The sequence below is a fragment of the Gallinula chloropus genome (assembly GCF_964237585.1).
Source record: "Gallinula chloropus genome assembly, chromosome: 2".
Lineage (NCBI taxonomy): Eukaryota > Metazoa > Chordata > Aves > Gruiformes > Rallidae > Gallinula > Gallinula chloropus.
Window position 1 is genome coordinate 126,356,711 of NC_140086.1, and position 16,191 is coordinate 126,372,901.

Consider the following 16,191-nt stretch of genomic DNA (forward strand, 5'->3'; position numbering starts at 1 on the left):
GTCTAGTGTAAGGAGAAGATTTAATGGGAAATGGTTGGCATTCTTTCTTCCTAAAGGCACGGGGAGGAGGGGGGGGAGAGAGAGAGAGAGAGACGTACACACACACAGACACACACGCATCCCACAGCGAGGGAAGAGGCAGAGAGCAGGCAAGGCAGAGAGGGAGCGAGGGTAGAGAGAGAGAGAGAGAGATCCCCAAAGCAGCCCTACGCCTCTGAGCTGGGATCTGCCAGGGTGCAGCCAGCATGTTGGTCCTCAGCCTGCTTGCCTGGGGATCTTACCTGCAGCTTTTCTTCTGCTTTGCTTTATCCCAGACCGCGTGCGTTGACAATGTCTTCTCAGTTTCAGAAGGTAAATTGCTTTAAGTCTTGATACTTTTCCTTGCTTGGAGCTCTCTGATTCTTGCACTTGCCAGTGATTGGGAACACAGGAGGAAAAAATGAAATACTTCAAACTGCAGGACTCGATGGAGGGATTTTGCCTTGCAGACCTGTTCTGCCTCATGCCAAGACATTTTGCTGCTTGATTGTTTTTTTTTGGTTTTTTGCTTTATAATTTCTGGTTCTAAATGCCTCCCTTCCCCATGAGAAATAATAGACAAAATCTTCAGTGGCTCTAAAATGTGTGGGGGTTTTTTTCCGTTGGCTTCCGTGGTGCTGTGCTAATCATGGATCTGGCCCAATTAGTGTATTACTTGCATGTCTGCATGTTTCTTTCTATTTTGGATGAGCTTAGGTAGATTACAGCAAGGGAAGGAAAATGAATCTCAATGTATATCTGCTGCTATAAATAAAGCCCTGACCTCAATGAGTGCTGCCAGAGTCCGACTGGATGTTAGCAGAATAAACATCATCTGGCTCTGGCTATGACACTAACAAATACTCGGATGACTTACATAGCAAACGAGAGCCCACTGCATGGAAAATCCCTGCTAGGCAAAAGCAAAACAAATTAGTTCTCAGCTGAGCTGGGGCACTGGAAATCCCACATAGATTTTACAGTTTCATCGGGAAGCCTTTCCTTTAGCCCCGTTCCGTGCTAAGGAAGGGGAAGGCTGGGGAGAGCTCTGCCTCCATCTCTCCTTTGAGGAACTTTCTCCAACTTCAGGCAACTTGCTGTCTCCCACCTTCCATCCGCTATTCTGTATGTCAATAGAGATGCTTCTGACTAACATCCTGGATTCCTTTCAGTGTCGAATTTATGATGGTTCAGTTGAGATTTGTAGGTCAAGGTCAGCTATACCTACAGATCCTCCCTTTCACATGAAGACAGGGACCAAAAGGGTGCACATTTTAAGATGTTTAACCAACCTTAGATGTGAGTCTAATGACACACGGTTTTTCTCTAATGTCTCTGGTGCAACTGGAGAGCTCGATGGTTTATGTTCAAGTCATTTATTGAAGAAGGGTGATGAGGAGGGTTGCTTGTATGAGGTGATAGGTTTTGGCACTAAATAACAGTATGACTTAATAACACGATTTCTTCTAAGGTTTTTTTTAAAAAAATCCTTTTAAAAGTGCAGAGCTGTCACACTGTCCTTTGCTCCCAATGGTTTGAACAGTCCATTCATTTAAAGATATTAAAATAAAAATATTCTGAGGGCTGCAAGAGTAATGCAGCTATCCTTTGGGGTAAAGCCCTTTAGCATTTAATAATGCAGCCATTGCAGTTGGGATGTCATTTCAGATAGCTTTTAAGATAACATTGAGGAAAGCCTAATGTTTAAAGAAGTACATCATCTGAAAAACAATTTAATATTCTTTTGAACCTTTAGGAACTAATAATTTTCTTCTGCTAAGGTCTATAGGATACTAAAAAGCATTTGCATTTGTTATCATTTCTGTTCAGTTTGGTATGCTTTTTCCATTACATTCAGATTAGTTAATGCTGGGATACAGGAATTATCAAGATTTATTTTTGTCTGAAACATTCCAAATTGCAAGTCATTAGACCTGAAAATTGTTGTGAAGAAGCTTTACGCTTACTTGAGAGCTGCAGATGCCGCCCAGACAAAGGGGAGTTTCCCATTTCCATGGAGTGCGTGGCCTGGCCCTTCTCCTCTGGCACACACTTGTGTGTCTAGAGAAGCCATTTAAGCCTTCATCTTGAACAATAACAGTTCAACAAATAGCTTTCCCCTTAGAAGAGGAATCACAGAATGTTAGGAGTTAGGAAGGGACCTTGAAAGATCATCTAGTCCAACAGAACTCATCACCTCTGCTGAAAAACGTAGTAAATATGGAGGAAAATGTCAGACTCTGCTCTTTGCAGTACAATTTTTTCATGGTGCAGCCCCCGGGGGCTTGCCTGAGAGAGACCCCAGGGCTCCCAGGGCAGAGATTGCAGCCACCCGTGGCCCCTTCCTGCTCCATCCCCACAGTGCCAACAGCTTCTGGGTCCCGGCTTGGAGAAGGTGTGAACCCTTCTGGGTTCAGTATGTGGCAGTTTAGGCAAATTGCCACCCCGGTCTATGGTAAAGCCCCATGTCATGCTCTTCTAGCCAAGTGATGGCAAATGACCTTTAGACCCAGCAAGGTCTTAGCAAGGCTTTTATCACAAACGTCTTGTAAATGATTACTTGATGTTATGTGGAAAAAATAACATCTGGTGGATGGTTCAGTCTTAATCCCTCCAACCACAGGGCTGGATCAACAGCCATCCTTTGGGGAGCTCTTACATACCTGTGTGCCTATATTACTTGCTAATTGGGGCTATTTGGTGTGGAAAATTAGGTAATAAAAAAAATTCTCTGGTGCTTTGATTGCATCTGCATTTTAAGAAACATCTCCAAAGGAAAAAGCAAAAAAGTTCTCTATTTTCTGGTGGAAATCCCACAGTGGGTACAGAAGGTGAATTAATTCAATTTAAAATCTCAGTTATTTTAATTGTTTCTCAAATGTCCTGTGACTGTCAGCTGAATCAATTATCTGTAGCTGGCACCAGGATGTAATTTCACATTTAAAGAATGGATTTCAGCACTGTACTTGCAAATTGTAAAATTAATCACATTAAGGGTGTTCTTAAGCAACAACTTGTCTTTCCTATAGTTGGGAAAATGCATTTGGGTATTTTTCAGGTGTGTCTGAAAATTTCTGGGCTAAATTTACTTTTATTTCTGTCCTCACACAGCTTTGCATAGCAGCAGATCACAAGTAAAAAGGTTTGCAGGTCACAAAGCAGTAACTGGAGAGCAGAGATAAACAACTGGGGTGGAGGGAGCGGGGGTGTTGGTAGAATAGTTGGGGAAATAATAATCTGGATATTTGTTTTGCTGCCAATTCCACCTTATAGTCTCATCAGCCTCAAGCAACAGCAGATTCTTGCTACTGGAAGTATTTTGGGGTCACATCAGCTCCAAAGAGTTGAGTGTCCTGATGCTGAAGCACCATTTCTGGACGAAATGTTTTGGGGAATAACACTGCAATGTGCTCACACGTGTGGCTGTGGTTCTTCCTGGCAGTGAGGACCAGCAGGGGTGGGTAGCTCAGTGCTCCTAGAGACAGCAGGTTTCTTTTGAGGGTAACCTGTCAAATCTGCTCTTAAGCCACTGTGTTTCTGATGTCCTTTATCACCATTTTTCAGAGCTCTGCTCTACTGAGGTTCCTGCACTGGGCACTTGAGCGAGACATCTGAGTGATCTGCTGCTGCACTTGCATAATGAAAACTAGGTGTCAGTTTTATACTCATTTTTCAGTAGGGTTACGTGGACCAGTAAGAACCAGCCTGGAGAAAACCACCTTTCAAATTCAGGTAGTAGAAAGACTCACTTCCACTTCCCCTCCTTCCTTCTCCTCCCATCTACTACTCACCCAGGCTGAAGGCTTCTGACATTTGATGGAGAGATGGGAAATTATTTAAAATGCAAGCAACAGCTGGAGAGAATAGCAGTATCTCAATGCTTCTGGTTTGCTTCACTGACAGGGTGACACTTTTGGATGGGCAGCGCAGTGAGGGGACCTTGGCACCCCCTGTGTCACTGTGGCAGAAGCCACTGTGTGTTTGTGAGAGAAATGGCAGGAGAAAGAAACCACAAAACCAAGTGGTGATTCCTGTCATTGAAGGAGTCGGGATCCTGGCTGGGTTTCTGTAAAAGGAATTTCTGACCCCAGCAGCAGGTGGGGGTTTTTTTTCCTCCAATGGAACAACCTGCAGGAACCCTAAATATTGTCAAACAGAGGAGGGCAAAGGGGCTTCTGACCTACTTGTGGCATTACTGGGTGACAAGGCACTTGGTTTATGAAAAACGCTTCAGTGACAATTGAGCAGAGGAAGGGGAAGGGTTTGGTGAACTGCTGCTTAAGGGGAGTAGCGTGAACATTCGTTCCCTCAGCAAGAGGCCTGTCAACAGACCAGGCAGTACCCTTCACGTTCCCCTGTTCCCCTTGGTTGAATATAAAGGCCAACTTGGGTGGCTTCATGTGGTGAGCTGATGTGGGCAGAGGCATCGCAGAAGCCAGGTTTGATACCTGGACTCCTGAAGCACAGGAAGCTGGGACTACATCAACAGTCAGTTCAGATATTTTTTTTCTGGGGAAACACTTAAGTTTAGGTAAGGCAGGAGTCCAGCTTGAGGCCATGGAAGCTCCTCTGGACCTGTAACTCTAGTATTTTTCAGGTAGTTGCTTTGTTGTGAACAAGTTCTCCTGCCACCAGGGACAGAGCTCAAGGCAGTGCCTGCTTGGCTGTCCAGTGAAAGAAGCCATAACCCATCTGAAGGCTTTCTGTATGTAGCCCATGAATTTTTTTGACAGGCAGAAGCAAGTCCAAAAGGGAACCTCAGCTGAAAATGATGTTACAGCAGACATCCCAACTGGTTCAGCTTGGCTGTGCTGTATCGTTGCTGTGACTGAGGACAGCACACACTGTACTCCATAGATTTAAGACACGTTGGTGAATGTTCAATTTTTATTATGACCAGTCTGGTCGGGGCATATCAAAATCAGGTGTTTTCGGTGAAAGGGCAGGAGCTCCACCAACAAGCAAACCAAAGTGCTGTAAAACCAGCATACTCCTTGTGTATGTGTAGACAGACAGTGCTGGTGGGCCTCTGCTCCTAGAACAGTTAGTTCACTAGTGGGATTGTCCCAAACCCTTGGGCAGAGAAGAAGCAGATTGCGATTGTTCATATGGGACACTGAGGCTTCCCCTGGGCAGCCTGTGTTGTCACGGGAGCAGCAGGACCCTGGTTGCAGCAAGAGAAACTGCTAATCTGAGGTAAAACCACAGAAAACTCTAGTTTGTGTTAATACAGGAGGCAGTTTGTAGTTCAGGAGAGGCCATGCATCCCTGCAGGCTCACTCTTGGTGCTAGGAGTTCCCCAAAACTGGGGGAACACGTTCAGCTGTAATGCAAGATAGGACTCAGGGTATGCCCAGGAGAGCTGGCTAGGCACACAGGGAAAGCCCAGAAGCCTCAGAGCTGGGGCACTTACCCAAAGAAACGAGATGTATGGTCTCATGGGTAAAATGGAAGATGTATTCAATGTGTTACAGATCAGTCCTAGGATTAAAGGGAATTTTAGCGTAGGGGACGTGCTGCAGGTTAGTAGGTAGAAGAGAGCTGGGAAAGCCCATCAGCTTTAGGAGGAACACGTTGAGGAAAATCAGGAATAGGCAAAAGAGAACTGCACACACACACACACACACACACACACCCCCAGGAATTAACAGACACCTACTGAGACATCCTTTTTCTTCCCTTCTCCTCTCCAAGGAATCTCTGTTTTATTGAAAAGGAAGTTGGGGAATGCCTTCTGTAGTCACACAAGTGTGTTGTAAAAGGGCATTTGGGATGAGAAGATGGATATAGGAAGAATGCAGAAAAGGACTGAGATGGTGGGAAAAAGATAAAAGAAGCTTTTAACCATTTTTCTCAGGAACGAGCAAGTGTGTCTGCATAAATGCGTGTGCCAGGGAATGCACACAAGGGAGATGCTTTGTCCAAAGAAGGCAGAGCTACAATTTCAGTTTTCTTCTTTCTTACCCAGAGAGTTGTCAATTAACTTCTTTTTAGCTTCTTGGAACTACAAAGTTAGTGACTTCTTGCAGTACTGAGTCAATAGAGCTATTTTTTGTGAAAGGCAGTAGAAGCAAGTCAGCTGGGCTGTGAATCTGTTGCAGCAAGGGAGTCATGAGGAATTAATTTAGTTCATGATAGCAAAGTTTCAAAGAGGAACTTCAAGGCACAGCAACACCCGCCATCTCATAGGGATTGTCTGGGACTGAGCATATGGTGAAGCAACATCAAAGTCAAGTACACGTTTGATCCATGCCAGCATCAACAGATTATGATCTTGCAGTTGCAGAAGGGGTGGCACTGGTATCTCTCAGCTTTGTTGCTACTGATCTCACAAAGCAAGAGAGGGCTGTGTGGCAGTGAATGGTACACAACAGGCTTTCAGGGCTAATGCAGCACCAATCTGGCATTGTCTTCAGGATTTCCAGATCTTCTATGGGTTATAGTAGAATCTTAGGCTTTAATACTCAGCATATTTCTAGTATGTTCTTGTGTGACAAGCATAAAATGACTGAGAGGAGATACTGTGGTTTACCAGGCTGGAACGCTGTTCTGGGTATTGTAATTGAGCTTAGCCCTCCTAGAGGTACCTGCTCCTAGAACTGACCTTAAATGAGTAACAGTGTCCAGAGTTCTGGACCTCTTCAAATAGAAGGAAAATTGCACAAAACATCCCTGTTACTGGGATTTGCAAGGCATGGGTTTATTTTGTAAACCTATCTGTAACCCACCCTTCAGATTTTATTGGGATTTTCATGTTCTTGTGAGACTGGAGAGCAGAGCCAGCTCAAGGGAATGCTCCTCTCTGTACTGATCCCAGAAATCATCCTGCTATCACTCTGGGAGAACAGCATAGAACCTTTTGGCATATGCCTTGCCCTCATACAAGCCCATGCACACAGATTAAATGTCTGAAGTATTTGCATATGTGGAGCAAAAAGCCTTTCCCTTGCTTAGGAACCTCACAGGCCCCTTTGCTTTCCCACGTCTTGCTGTTTTCAGAGGCTGATCTGCAAAGGTGCAGCTGCCTACCAGGCACCCTCTGGGCTGCGAGGGGCTCGGCGATGCTGGGGAACGCGGGCTGAATATTAGGTGGGGATGGAGGACAGAGCGTCCTTGCTCCTCTGGCTGGGTGAACACTGAGATCTGCTGTCCAGGCAGCGTGCCAGGGTTCCTGCTATTCTCAAGCTTTTTGAACATCGGCTGACTTTTAAATACCTGTATTTATTTATTTTATTGTATTTTATTTATTTGTTTATCTATTTCTGATGACAGCTCTGAGTGGGTGCCAGCCTGTAAAGCTGCTTCTGCCACAGCCTGTGAGCACTCTGGGGATTAGAAACAGAGTATTTCCATATTGTTAGGAGGTTTTTTCTTGGCTGAAAGCAAACTTGCAAGGTTTTGGCTGGACTTTTTCACTTCCTGTCAGAAGGACGGGGAATTAGTTTCTGATCAGCTTTTATCTGTTCCTTAAAGACTCTGAAGCCCCATTTCAAACAGGAGGAAACCAGAAGCAGGTGAGAGACGAAGTCCCACATCTTATCCCGTAACTTCCACAGGAGCTTCATGGGTCACCCATCCTCTGCACAGGCACCATTACCTAAGCTGCAAGGCTCGATATGTTTCTTTGGGATGTCTACCTTAGGTGATTTATAGGAAAAGATATATTTAGGCCATCAACCATAAGGCTGAGGTTTAAAAGGGTACTGAGAGCAGCAAACCATTCACCACCCTGACTGTCCAACCCAGCTCCAGACAAAAAACTGTATTTCTGTCTCTGCTTGTACATCTTTAAGGAACATTTTTTCATAAAGCACTTTTTAAAGAAGTATGCATTGTTAATGCTGATGCATGCCTTTGGGGTTTTAAAGGAGAGCTTAATACCTGAATCTGCTCTGTAAATAAAGGACTTTGACTTGTCTGGCTCTCAAAAGGCACCTTTCATGAGCTCTCAGACTCCTGTTACCCCTTGCAAGGAGGGTAACAGGAGTCTGAATGAACGACAGCAAAGCAGATGAAAGTCTCAGTTTCAGCTGGACAAGCCCACATTCATTAACTGACTAGTCTGCACAGCTTGTTTATTATTAATTCTGAGTGCCATCCAAGCAGGAGAAGCACCTGTGATGGGACATCAGCCATCAGAGGTCTCCGTCTAGCGGAGTCCTGCCCGACACAAGCTGGGCAGGCCACCAGCGCTGCTGTCAGGGTGACAAGCCCTTGGACAGCAGCTTGGCTTCCCATCAGGGTTTTCTGGATGCATGTGGTCACAAATAGGAAGGGAAACACATGTCAAGTATCTTTCTCCTTTCTTGTCCTTTCGTCCTGACAGTTGGCCTACAGCTTTGTGATTTTAGGATAAAAATCACTTTCATGGTCTACTTATTTTTTCTCAGTGAATTCCTGTAAATGTAACCTGAACCCAGGACAGCGCTTCTCTGGTGCCTTCAGCCTCGCAGGGTTGAAGGTCAGTACTAGGAGCAGGTAGCTCTAGGAGGGCTAAGAGACCTATCACCCCCTCTCTGGAGGACTCAGCCTGGGTGAAGGCTTCTCTGCCTCTGCGTTGAACCATCTTAGATGAAAGTTCTCACCTTCCAGCAGTGGTTTGAAGTAAGCAGTCTGCAGGAACCAAATGCAACATTACAACAGCATATTTAAAATGTGTTATTTTTCTGAAGCAACTGTTGCCAGTATATGTACAGACGTATATAGCCATTTTCTTGAATTAGAGTAACATATAGTTTGGACTGTAAAAGTAATTTGAGTTTGAAAATGATAAAGACTTTCTATTTTAAAGCTGACTATTATAATATTTATGTTCTCTGAAAACAATTGCCACTTAGAGAAGTTCTATAAGGAGTTGTCCATTTTTCCTTCTCTTCTTGAATAGGTTCTTTGATAATGAAGCTGTTGAAAGAGCAGTGTCCATGTGAGATATGTAAACGTGTGCTCTCCATAGGCGGAGTCTTCACATTTCACAGAAAACTGACAGTCCTATTCTTGGGCTGAGATTTTTTCCACTGATGGGGACTGGTGTATTCTGAAGCTGTGTTTAGAAAACAAAGGTATCCCGGAGCCTAAAAATACACATTGTATTTGTGGAAAGCCTGTGAGCCCACGAAGGTAACCCTTCCTTGATACACAAAACAAACCAATATTGTAATGGTTGTACATCAAAATCCACACCAATGCAGTGCAGTGCTTATTGGTAGATCAAATTATAGCAGTCAGACCTGTAGTCACTTTGTGATTAATTTCTTTGCTCCCTCTTCTGTCGTATGCACCTGCTGTACTTGAATGTTGGAGGTCCTTGGCTCCCGGACCAGTCTTTTCTTAAATACTTGCTTTATAAGTATATCTTCCAGAACATAGCCATGATTAATGATGAAGCCCCTGAATATTAACTACCTGCATCATTATATAATTTATATCTGTTCTATATAATAATTATTAGATACCCTTTTTTCCTGGTTTTGCGTTGAGATCAGTACATGTTGTCACTGTTCATACCAGCAAGCCTAAATCAAGTTTCAACATACCGTAAGACTGAAATCAGTGGCTATTTTGCCATCAACTTGGTCAGGGTGTTTCCCAATAAAAGCTGTTCCACAGAATTTCAGACTTCACTAGCAAAAAAGTAAATCCCAATATTTTATAACCCAGAACTTGACCTTACTTATGAGACACAATAAATATCCAATTAAAACTGTAGATGTGCATCTATATTTAATCTTATATTTTCAAAATATTTAAAGAACTCTTTAATGTCTTTTTTTTTTCCTTTGTTTTCCCCTCCATACATAGTAGTACAACTGCAGTTTTACAACTACAGTAAATTACATTACTGGACCTTTTTCTGTAATGCCTGGTAGTGATCACGTAGCAACTAAGCCATGTCAGGCCAGGTTTGATATTCTTATTCCTTCTGAATGATAACAAGCCTGTTGAAATTCAGCTAGAACATGGGAAAAGGTAATGCTAAGAGTGAGTGTTGGCATTGGAATGTGGCCTGAAATTAACCAATAATCACATTTTTCTATCCTGTTAAATTGCAAGCTATTGTTTTAAAAATATGCAGTTTAGTCCTAGTGCAGTATGTTCAAATACAAATTAAGAACCACAGAAGATTGTGTGGTAAAAAATAGAAGACGTTGGTTACAGCGGCATAAGAGCTGCTGAATTCAGGATAAGCCAGTACAGAACTTAACTCTACATATCTTTGTGTTTTATTGCTTGTGTAAACTGTAGACATGTAAACTTAAAACCTTTGCTATGTTTTAAAGAGCATTGGCATTTCCAGCATGTATTTAAATTTTAAGTGAAAAAATATATCTCTATTTTTTTATTATAAACCTTCTGCCTTTCTCTTAAATTTCAGGTTTTGGTTGAGTTTCAAACTTGAGGAAAAGTTGAGAAAGAGTCATCATAATGGACCTTTTCAGACTTTAATTAACTCCTATTTCAGTGGTATCATCACAAATAGTGTTCTGATAGAGTAAAAAATATGGATAACATAAATTATCCCTTAATGCTGCTGAATCACAGTCCTCTGGACAGCCCTTCTCTGTGCATCGGGACAGATGCCTCTGTACTTGGCATTGGTGAGGCCACATCTCAAGCACTGTGTTCAGTTTTGGGCCCCTTGCTACAAGAAGGACATTGAGGTCCTGGAGCGTGTCCAGAGAAGGGCAACCAGGCTGGTGAAGGGGCTGGAGAGCAAAACTTACGAGGAGCAGCTGAGGGAACTGTTTAGCCTGTTTAGCTGAGGGATGTTTGGCCTGGAGAAGAGGAGGCTGAGGGCAGACCTTGTTGCTGCCTACAGTTACCTGAAAGAAGGTTGTAGAGACATGGGTGTTGGTCTCTCTGCCCAGGTGACAGGGGAATGGTCTCAGGCTGCACCAGGGCAGGTTCAGATTAGACATTAGGAAAAAGTTCTTGACTGAAAGGGTTACCAGGCATTGGAACAGGCTGCCCAGGGAGGTGATTTAGTCACTGGCCCTGGATGTATTTGAAAGATGGGTAGATGAGGAGCTTGGGGACATTATTTAGTAGAGGACAGGTATGGTTGGACTCAGTGATCTCAAAGGTCTTTTCCAACCTAGTGACTCTGTGGGACTGAGAAAATGCTGTCTCCATTAACATGGGATGCTGAAACTGATATAATATATTTTCTGAGGCACTTGAAAAGCTAGAAGTATCTCTGTCCCTTAGAAAATTCACCTTACCTTGAGATGTGACTAATATCCAGCCTGTGATTGATTTGCACACAAATCTAGCAATTTTGTCAGGTTTTTCTTCCTAGAAACTTAATTTAGAGATTTTCTATTAATACCAGATGCTTCACCAAAGGCTTTTCCTCCTACTGTATTTGGCTTCCTGCCACCCTTAAGTTCACAGACACCCATTCCAGCTGCCACTAGCCAGAGGAACAGACCAACAGACATAAATAAATGTTTGTTGTCCTTGGCAAAACCTTTGCAGAAGGCCCCCAGCCTGATTAGAGATGTATTTCCCAAGGACTACATAGATCCAGAGAAAATAAAAAATAGAAATCCCACAGTATAAGTGCTTCACATTTACATCCTTTCCCTGTGAATCTTTGGTCAGAACTTCTTATATTGATGACGGAAGTTTACCTCTTAGAAAAGGTTAAACATATTGCTGGAAACAAGTGAGATCCTGCCTTACCAGCCAGCCAGTGACAAAGCTACCAGCTAAGCCTGAGTTGCAGAGTATTTATTCTGAAGGATGATACATGAATCAGAAATAAGGCAACTTGATTTCAGTCCCAGGGGAAGTATAAGCAAATGTGCCGTGGGACTGCTTCCCACTTTGCATCATAGAAGTGCCTGAAATTGTTCAGTCCGTGGGGAAGGTTGATGGCAAGTGCTTCCTGGTGGCAGGCGGGCTCTACCGGGAACTGGAAGATGCTATTATTGATGCTCTTTTTGTAGAGAGGAAAGAGAAAGTGAGAAGTATTTCTATCTATTTTCTAATGTTGCCTACCTGAAATTTTCCAAAATCAGCCAGTGTCATAGCCACATGAAGAGCTTAACACTCCACTTAGCCTTCAATACAAGAAGGAAATTACAGACTTAAGGGATCACCCACTTTCTAAAATCCCTGCTTGAATTCCAGTGCTACACTCGGTGCACACAGGATGTAGGAAAATACCTGTGGAATGGAAACACCTCTTATTCTGTAAGAAATGCTTGTGGTGCTCAAGACAACAGATGAGTGTTTGTATTGAACAGATCTCCCTTGTTTGGAACAGAAGAAACAGCTCAGTCCCAGAGCGTGCTGCTTCCTCGGCCCTCCTCCCCCGCCCATGTTTCCACCACCGTACTTCAAGCATGGCTGGAGCACTGTAAGTGTGGCCCAGGAGCCTTTCTCTTCTTTTTACATGACTGTTTATCTATGACAAAGAGTGAAACCTCCTCTCAAGCACAGCTTCACAGCACCACTCAGCAAACCTGTCTCACTGGGTGGATATGGCTCTGTTAGGACAATCATTCAGTAGCCCAGACTGGGGCTTGAAGTAAATTTCGAACAGATGAAGGAATGAAAGGATGCTGAGCTTGTGCACACAGTTGATTTAATTAAGTGAAATTATTCTACTTACTCTGTTTTGTGAACTTTTTTAGAGTAAGACAATCTTGAGTTAAAGGAAATGGCAATGCAATAAGCCAAGCAAGGGCAGAAAGGCAATTTTCCATCCTGCACGATGATTTCAGGGTGCAGGTTGTGCAGGCGTCCTGTTCTGCATCACATCTTCCTTACCCAGTAGATGAAATGAAGGTCCCCAAATCCTCCTGTGATTCCCACCATTTTATTTTGCTGACAGAAAGATGTATTTCAGTTGCTGGTATGGAGCTTTCACTCACCCACCTATGCACAGACCTGCCCTATATGATATGCATCCATACACTATGTTAATATATGCAGCATACAGGATACAATGGGTATATGATGGAGTAGTTTGCCCAATTGCTCTTATTGCCAGTGTCTGTTAACTCCAATGTTTTTTCCATTCCAACATAAAGAATTTTTCTACCTACTGAGTAACTCCCATTTCTTAATTCTACTATTCATTTACCATATGCGAATACTGCAGCTATTGCTAATGTTAGGTAAACAATGATTAGTAAGTTGTCTGACAAGAACTAACACAAGAAAAAATACCATGTACATCCTCTACTATTTTCAGAGAGAACAGGATTGAGCTCAGGGTGTGATTCCCCCCATCCTAAAATCCAGTTGGCTCCCCCTTCCTCATCCCCTCCCATCCCATCCCATCCGACTGCCTTGATTTCTACAGAAAGGAGACCCAGAGACAAGATCTCCTTAGGAATGTGGTGTCTCCCTTCAGTGAAGATGAGGTTGGGATCAGAGTCCCTGAGATTCTCCAAGCAGCCCAGAGCTGACCATAAAATCACCCTTCACACCATCTCCCCCATAAATAACCATAAAATAAACCCAAGCATTTACCAGGAGAGTGGGAGCCCTGTGAGCAGTTTGTGCTTTGGAGTCTCTAGTTGGAACATTTCTGGAAAATGGCTTTTCACTTGGAGGCTGAAGATCGTCATGTTAACCCAGTTTTTCTGGCTCAGTGTTCATCAGCCTTTCCAGAGGAGAACACTTTTGTCACAGTACATAAATAAGCAAGTTGACTCATGCAAGCCTAATGTTGAGGTCAAAAGCTTAGACATTCATTCATCATTAAAGGCAACGGCACTGGTCTGCAGTAAATGAATGCCTACAGGTCAGTATCTTCTGGAGTGGAGTTCAGGCTGCCTACACCCTCGCTGCGCGTAGTCTCTATTATTAGAGCAAAGACACTATTTTTGGAGAGGAGCTGCTACTTGTAAAGTGGGATGGAGAGACCAGGGTCAGGTCTAAGAATAGGCCAGGGTCCCACGCTGGCTCGGAGGGGGGTGTGACAGCCTGGCTGCAATGTGCCTCTGCAAGAGGAGGAGGAAGCGTGGGGCAGGACGCTATGCCGAAGTGCTAATGTCCAAGCATCCATGAAGATCTTGTGACAAACCCTGGGCTTCTCCCTAAGGGAGGGAAAAAACTCCCCTGAGGCTGTAGTGTTTGGTGGCTGGGTTTTTGATGTGTTTCTCCAACAAGCTGTGTATGGCTGCATGTTCACTCATATGTTTTATGTTTGCATAGAAGCTGCATGCCCTGGATACAGAAGAGTTGGATCAGGAGCTCCGGATAATACAGGCTTCCTCCCTGCCTGAACCACATTGCCCTGCAGGGCCTCCTGGCCCCCAGGTGAGTGATGCATTTGTGATTAAACCACATCATTCTGTCCCTTGCTCCAAGGTCCTTACAAAGCTGTAAAACATCTGCAAATGCTTTTTACCACTTAACAAGCATACCAAGCTCTGGCTTAATTTCATTTTGATACAAATATGCATAAATTGGGTAGGCTTTTTGCCCTATATTTTTATTCCTGCCCTGCATACTCCAATCGGTTTCAAGTTTATCCTTCATTTTTGTGGAGTTTTACAGTGGGTAGCACCCATCAAAAGTCCCAGAGGCTCTTTGTTAATTTTTTTCTTTGCTTTAGACCCTGTGTTTCCTTATGTGAGGGAAAGAGCTTGTGGAGTGGATGCACAAGAGGTGCTGTGAGTGTTAGCAGTAAAATCCCTGAGAGGATAAACACCTGCAGTAAACATCAGAGACAAAGAGAAGCTTTAGGAGGGCAGTGGGATGGGATTCAGGAGATACAGCATCTCCTAGCCTGAGCCGAAACATCTCTGCCTCTGATTTTCTGGGTAGACTTAGGCCAGTCTTTTTTGACCTCCTATTTAATTTTCTACAATTTGTACATTCAGAAATCTTCTGAGGGGTGTCAGAAATCTCCTGAAGAAGCAGTCCACCTACAGTGGGAAGGTTTTTGGGAATATCTTCATAGTGTGGAGATCACCCATCTGCCTTTCCATTCCAGTTCATTCCCTCCAAAGAAAAATTAAACTTTTCACGGAGAGGTGCTTCCAGTTTCTCCTGGGGCACAGTGGATTCCACTGAAGGGTGCTGTTTTCCACTTCTATTATGGTACAGCTAATAGCAGGCATGGCATGGGACCCTTGCTGCAGAAAAGCTGTGACCAAGGCTTTGGCAGCCTGAGAAGTTAACAAGCACCCAAACACTCTTTTAAAAGTATGGGCAGTACATCACAGTAATGATTCAGTTATGTGGCAAAAAGCTGAGCTTTAATTATTTAGTATTCAAGATTTCAGAAGTTATTTGTAAATAGTCTAGAAGTTGCAATGTTAAAGCCAGAAAGTCTTGGTTTATGACTTAATTGTTCTGCTGTTTTGTCTTTGCTGAGATGCAGGATGAGGCAGATTCATCTGGCATGTGAATGATGAGGTGTGGAGAGAGGTAATGGGAAGCATTTGTGCTGTCCTGCATTGAGAAAAGTCTTCTCTGCATTATGAAACCCTGCAGTGTGGTTGGCCGTGATCCAAAGTTGCTGTACATGTAGAAGAAGTGGTTGTTATTCCAGTCTTCTCTAGACTGTCTTTCAAAACAAAATTTAAAAATTAAAAAATTCTCTTAGCACTCACCCTGACTTAAATTGGAAGAACAGTAATATTAACTCTATTGTTCTACAAGGTCCGTTGCTATAAATAATATTAATATTGCAACCAAAGAACCTACAATCCTTCAAGAACATTTTTAGATAGAGTAGGCTGGCAGATTCAATCACAATGGCAGACAGGAGGGTGGGTGTAACATGGCTTCGGAATTTTTAATTATAAATTGCAGGACTGTGTCTTGTGACAGGACAATGCTAGAGCCAGCAGTCCTCTGGGCAACATTTTTATGACAATGGTTACCAAAAATATCTGAAAAGTACTTCTGAATTCTTCTCTGCTGTGGCTTGCATGGCTTTCAAGAGAGTTGCAAAAGCTCATTGACTCAGATGTCCAACTCTATTGACTCAGAGCTGAATTCCAACACTTTTTCATAGGAAGGGGAATTAGATTTGTAATGATAGAACCCAGAGTAATTCCTCCCATGTGTAACCTAAGGTAAAATAAGATAATAATAAGATAAAATTTGGCTCTAATAATGTGCATTCTAATTTACACTATTTAGAAATCCAAAATAACTCTACTGATTAAAATAGTTGAAATAATTTGCATTTGACAGTACACTTTG

General features: G+C 43.2%; 1 protein-coding gene across 1 annotated transcript in view; it reads left to right on the forward strand.

Annotated features, from left to right (window-relative positions):
• Window positions 1-245: 245 nt before the first annotated feature.
• The window catches only part of COLQ (collagen like tail subunit of asymmetric acetylcholinesterase), a gene marked incomplete at both ends in the record, with an annotated part of 40,382 nt that continues 24,436 nt past the window's right edge, over window positions 246-16,191 (forward strand). Inside the window, 3 exons of the mRNA XM_084260221.1 lie at window positions 246-351; window positions 12,267-12,379; window positions 14,188-14,292. Coding sequence (XP_084116347.1) covers window positions 246-351; window positions 12,267-12,379; window positions 14,188-14,292 — 324 coding nt within the window. The remainder of the gene's footprint in view (window positions 352-12,266; window positions 12,380-14,187; window positions 14,293-16,191) is intronic.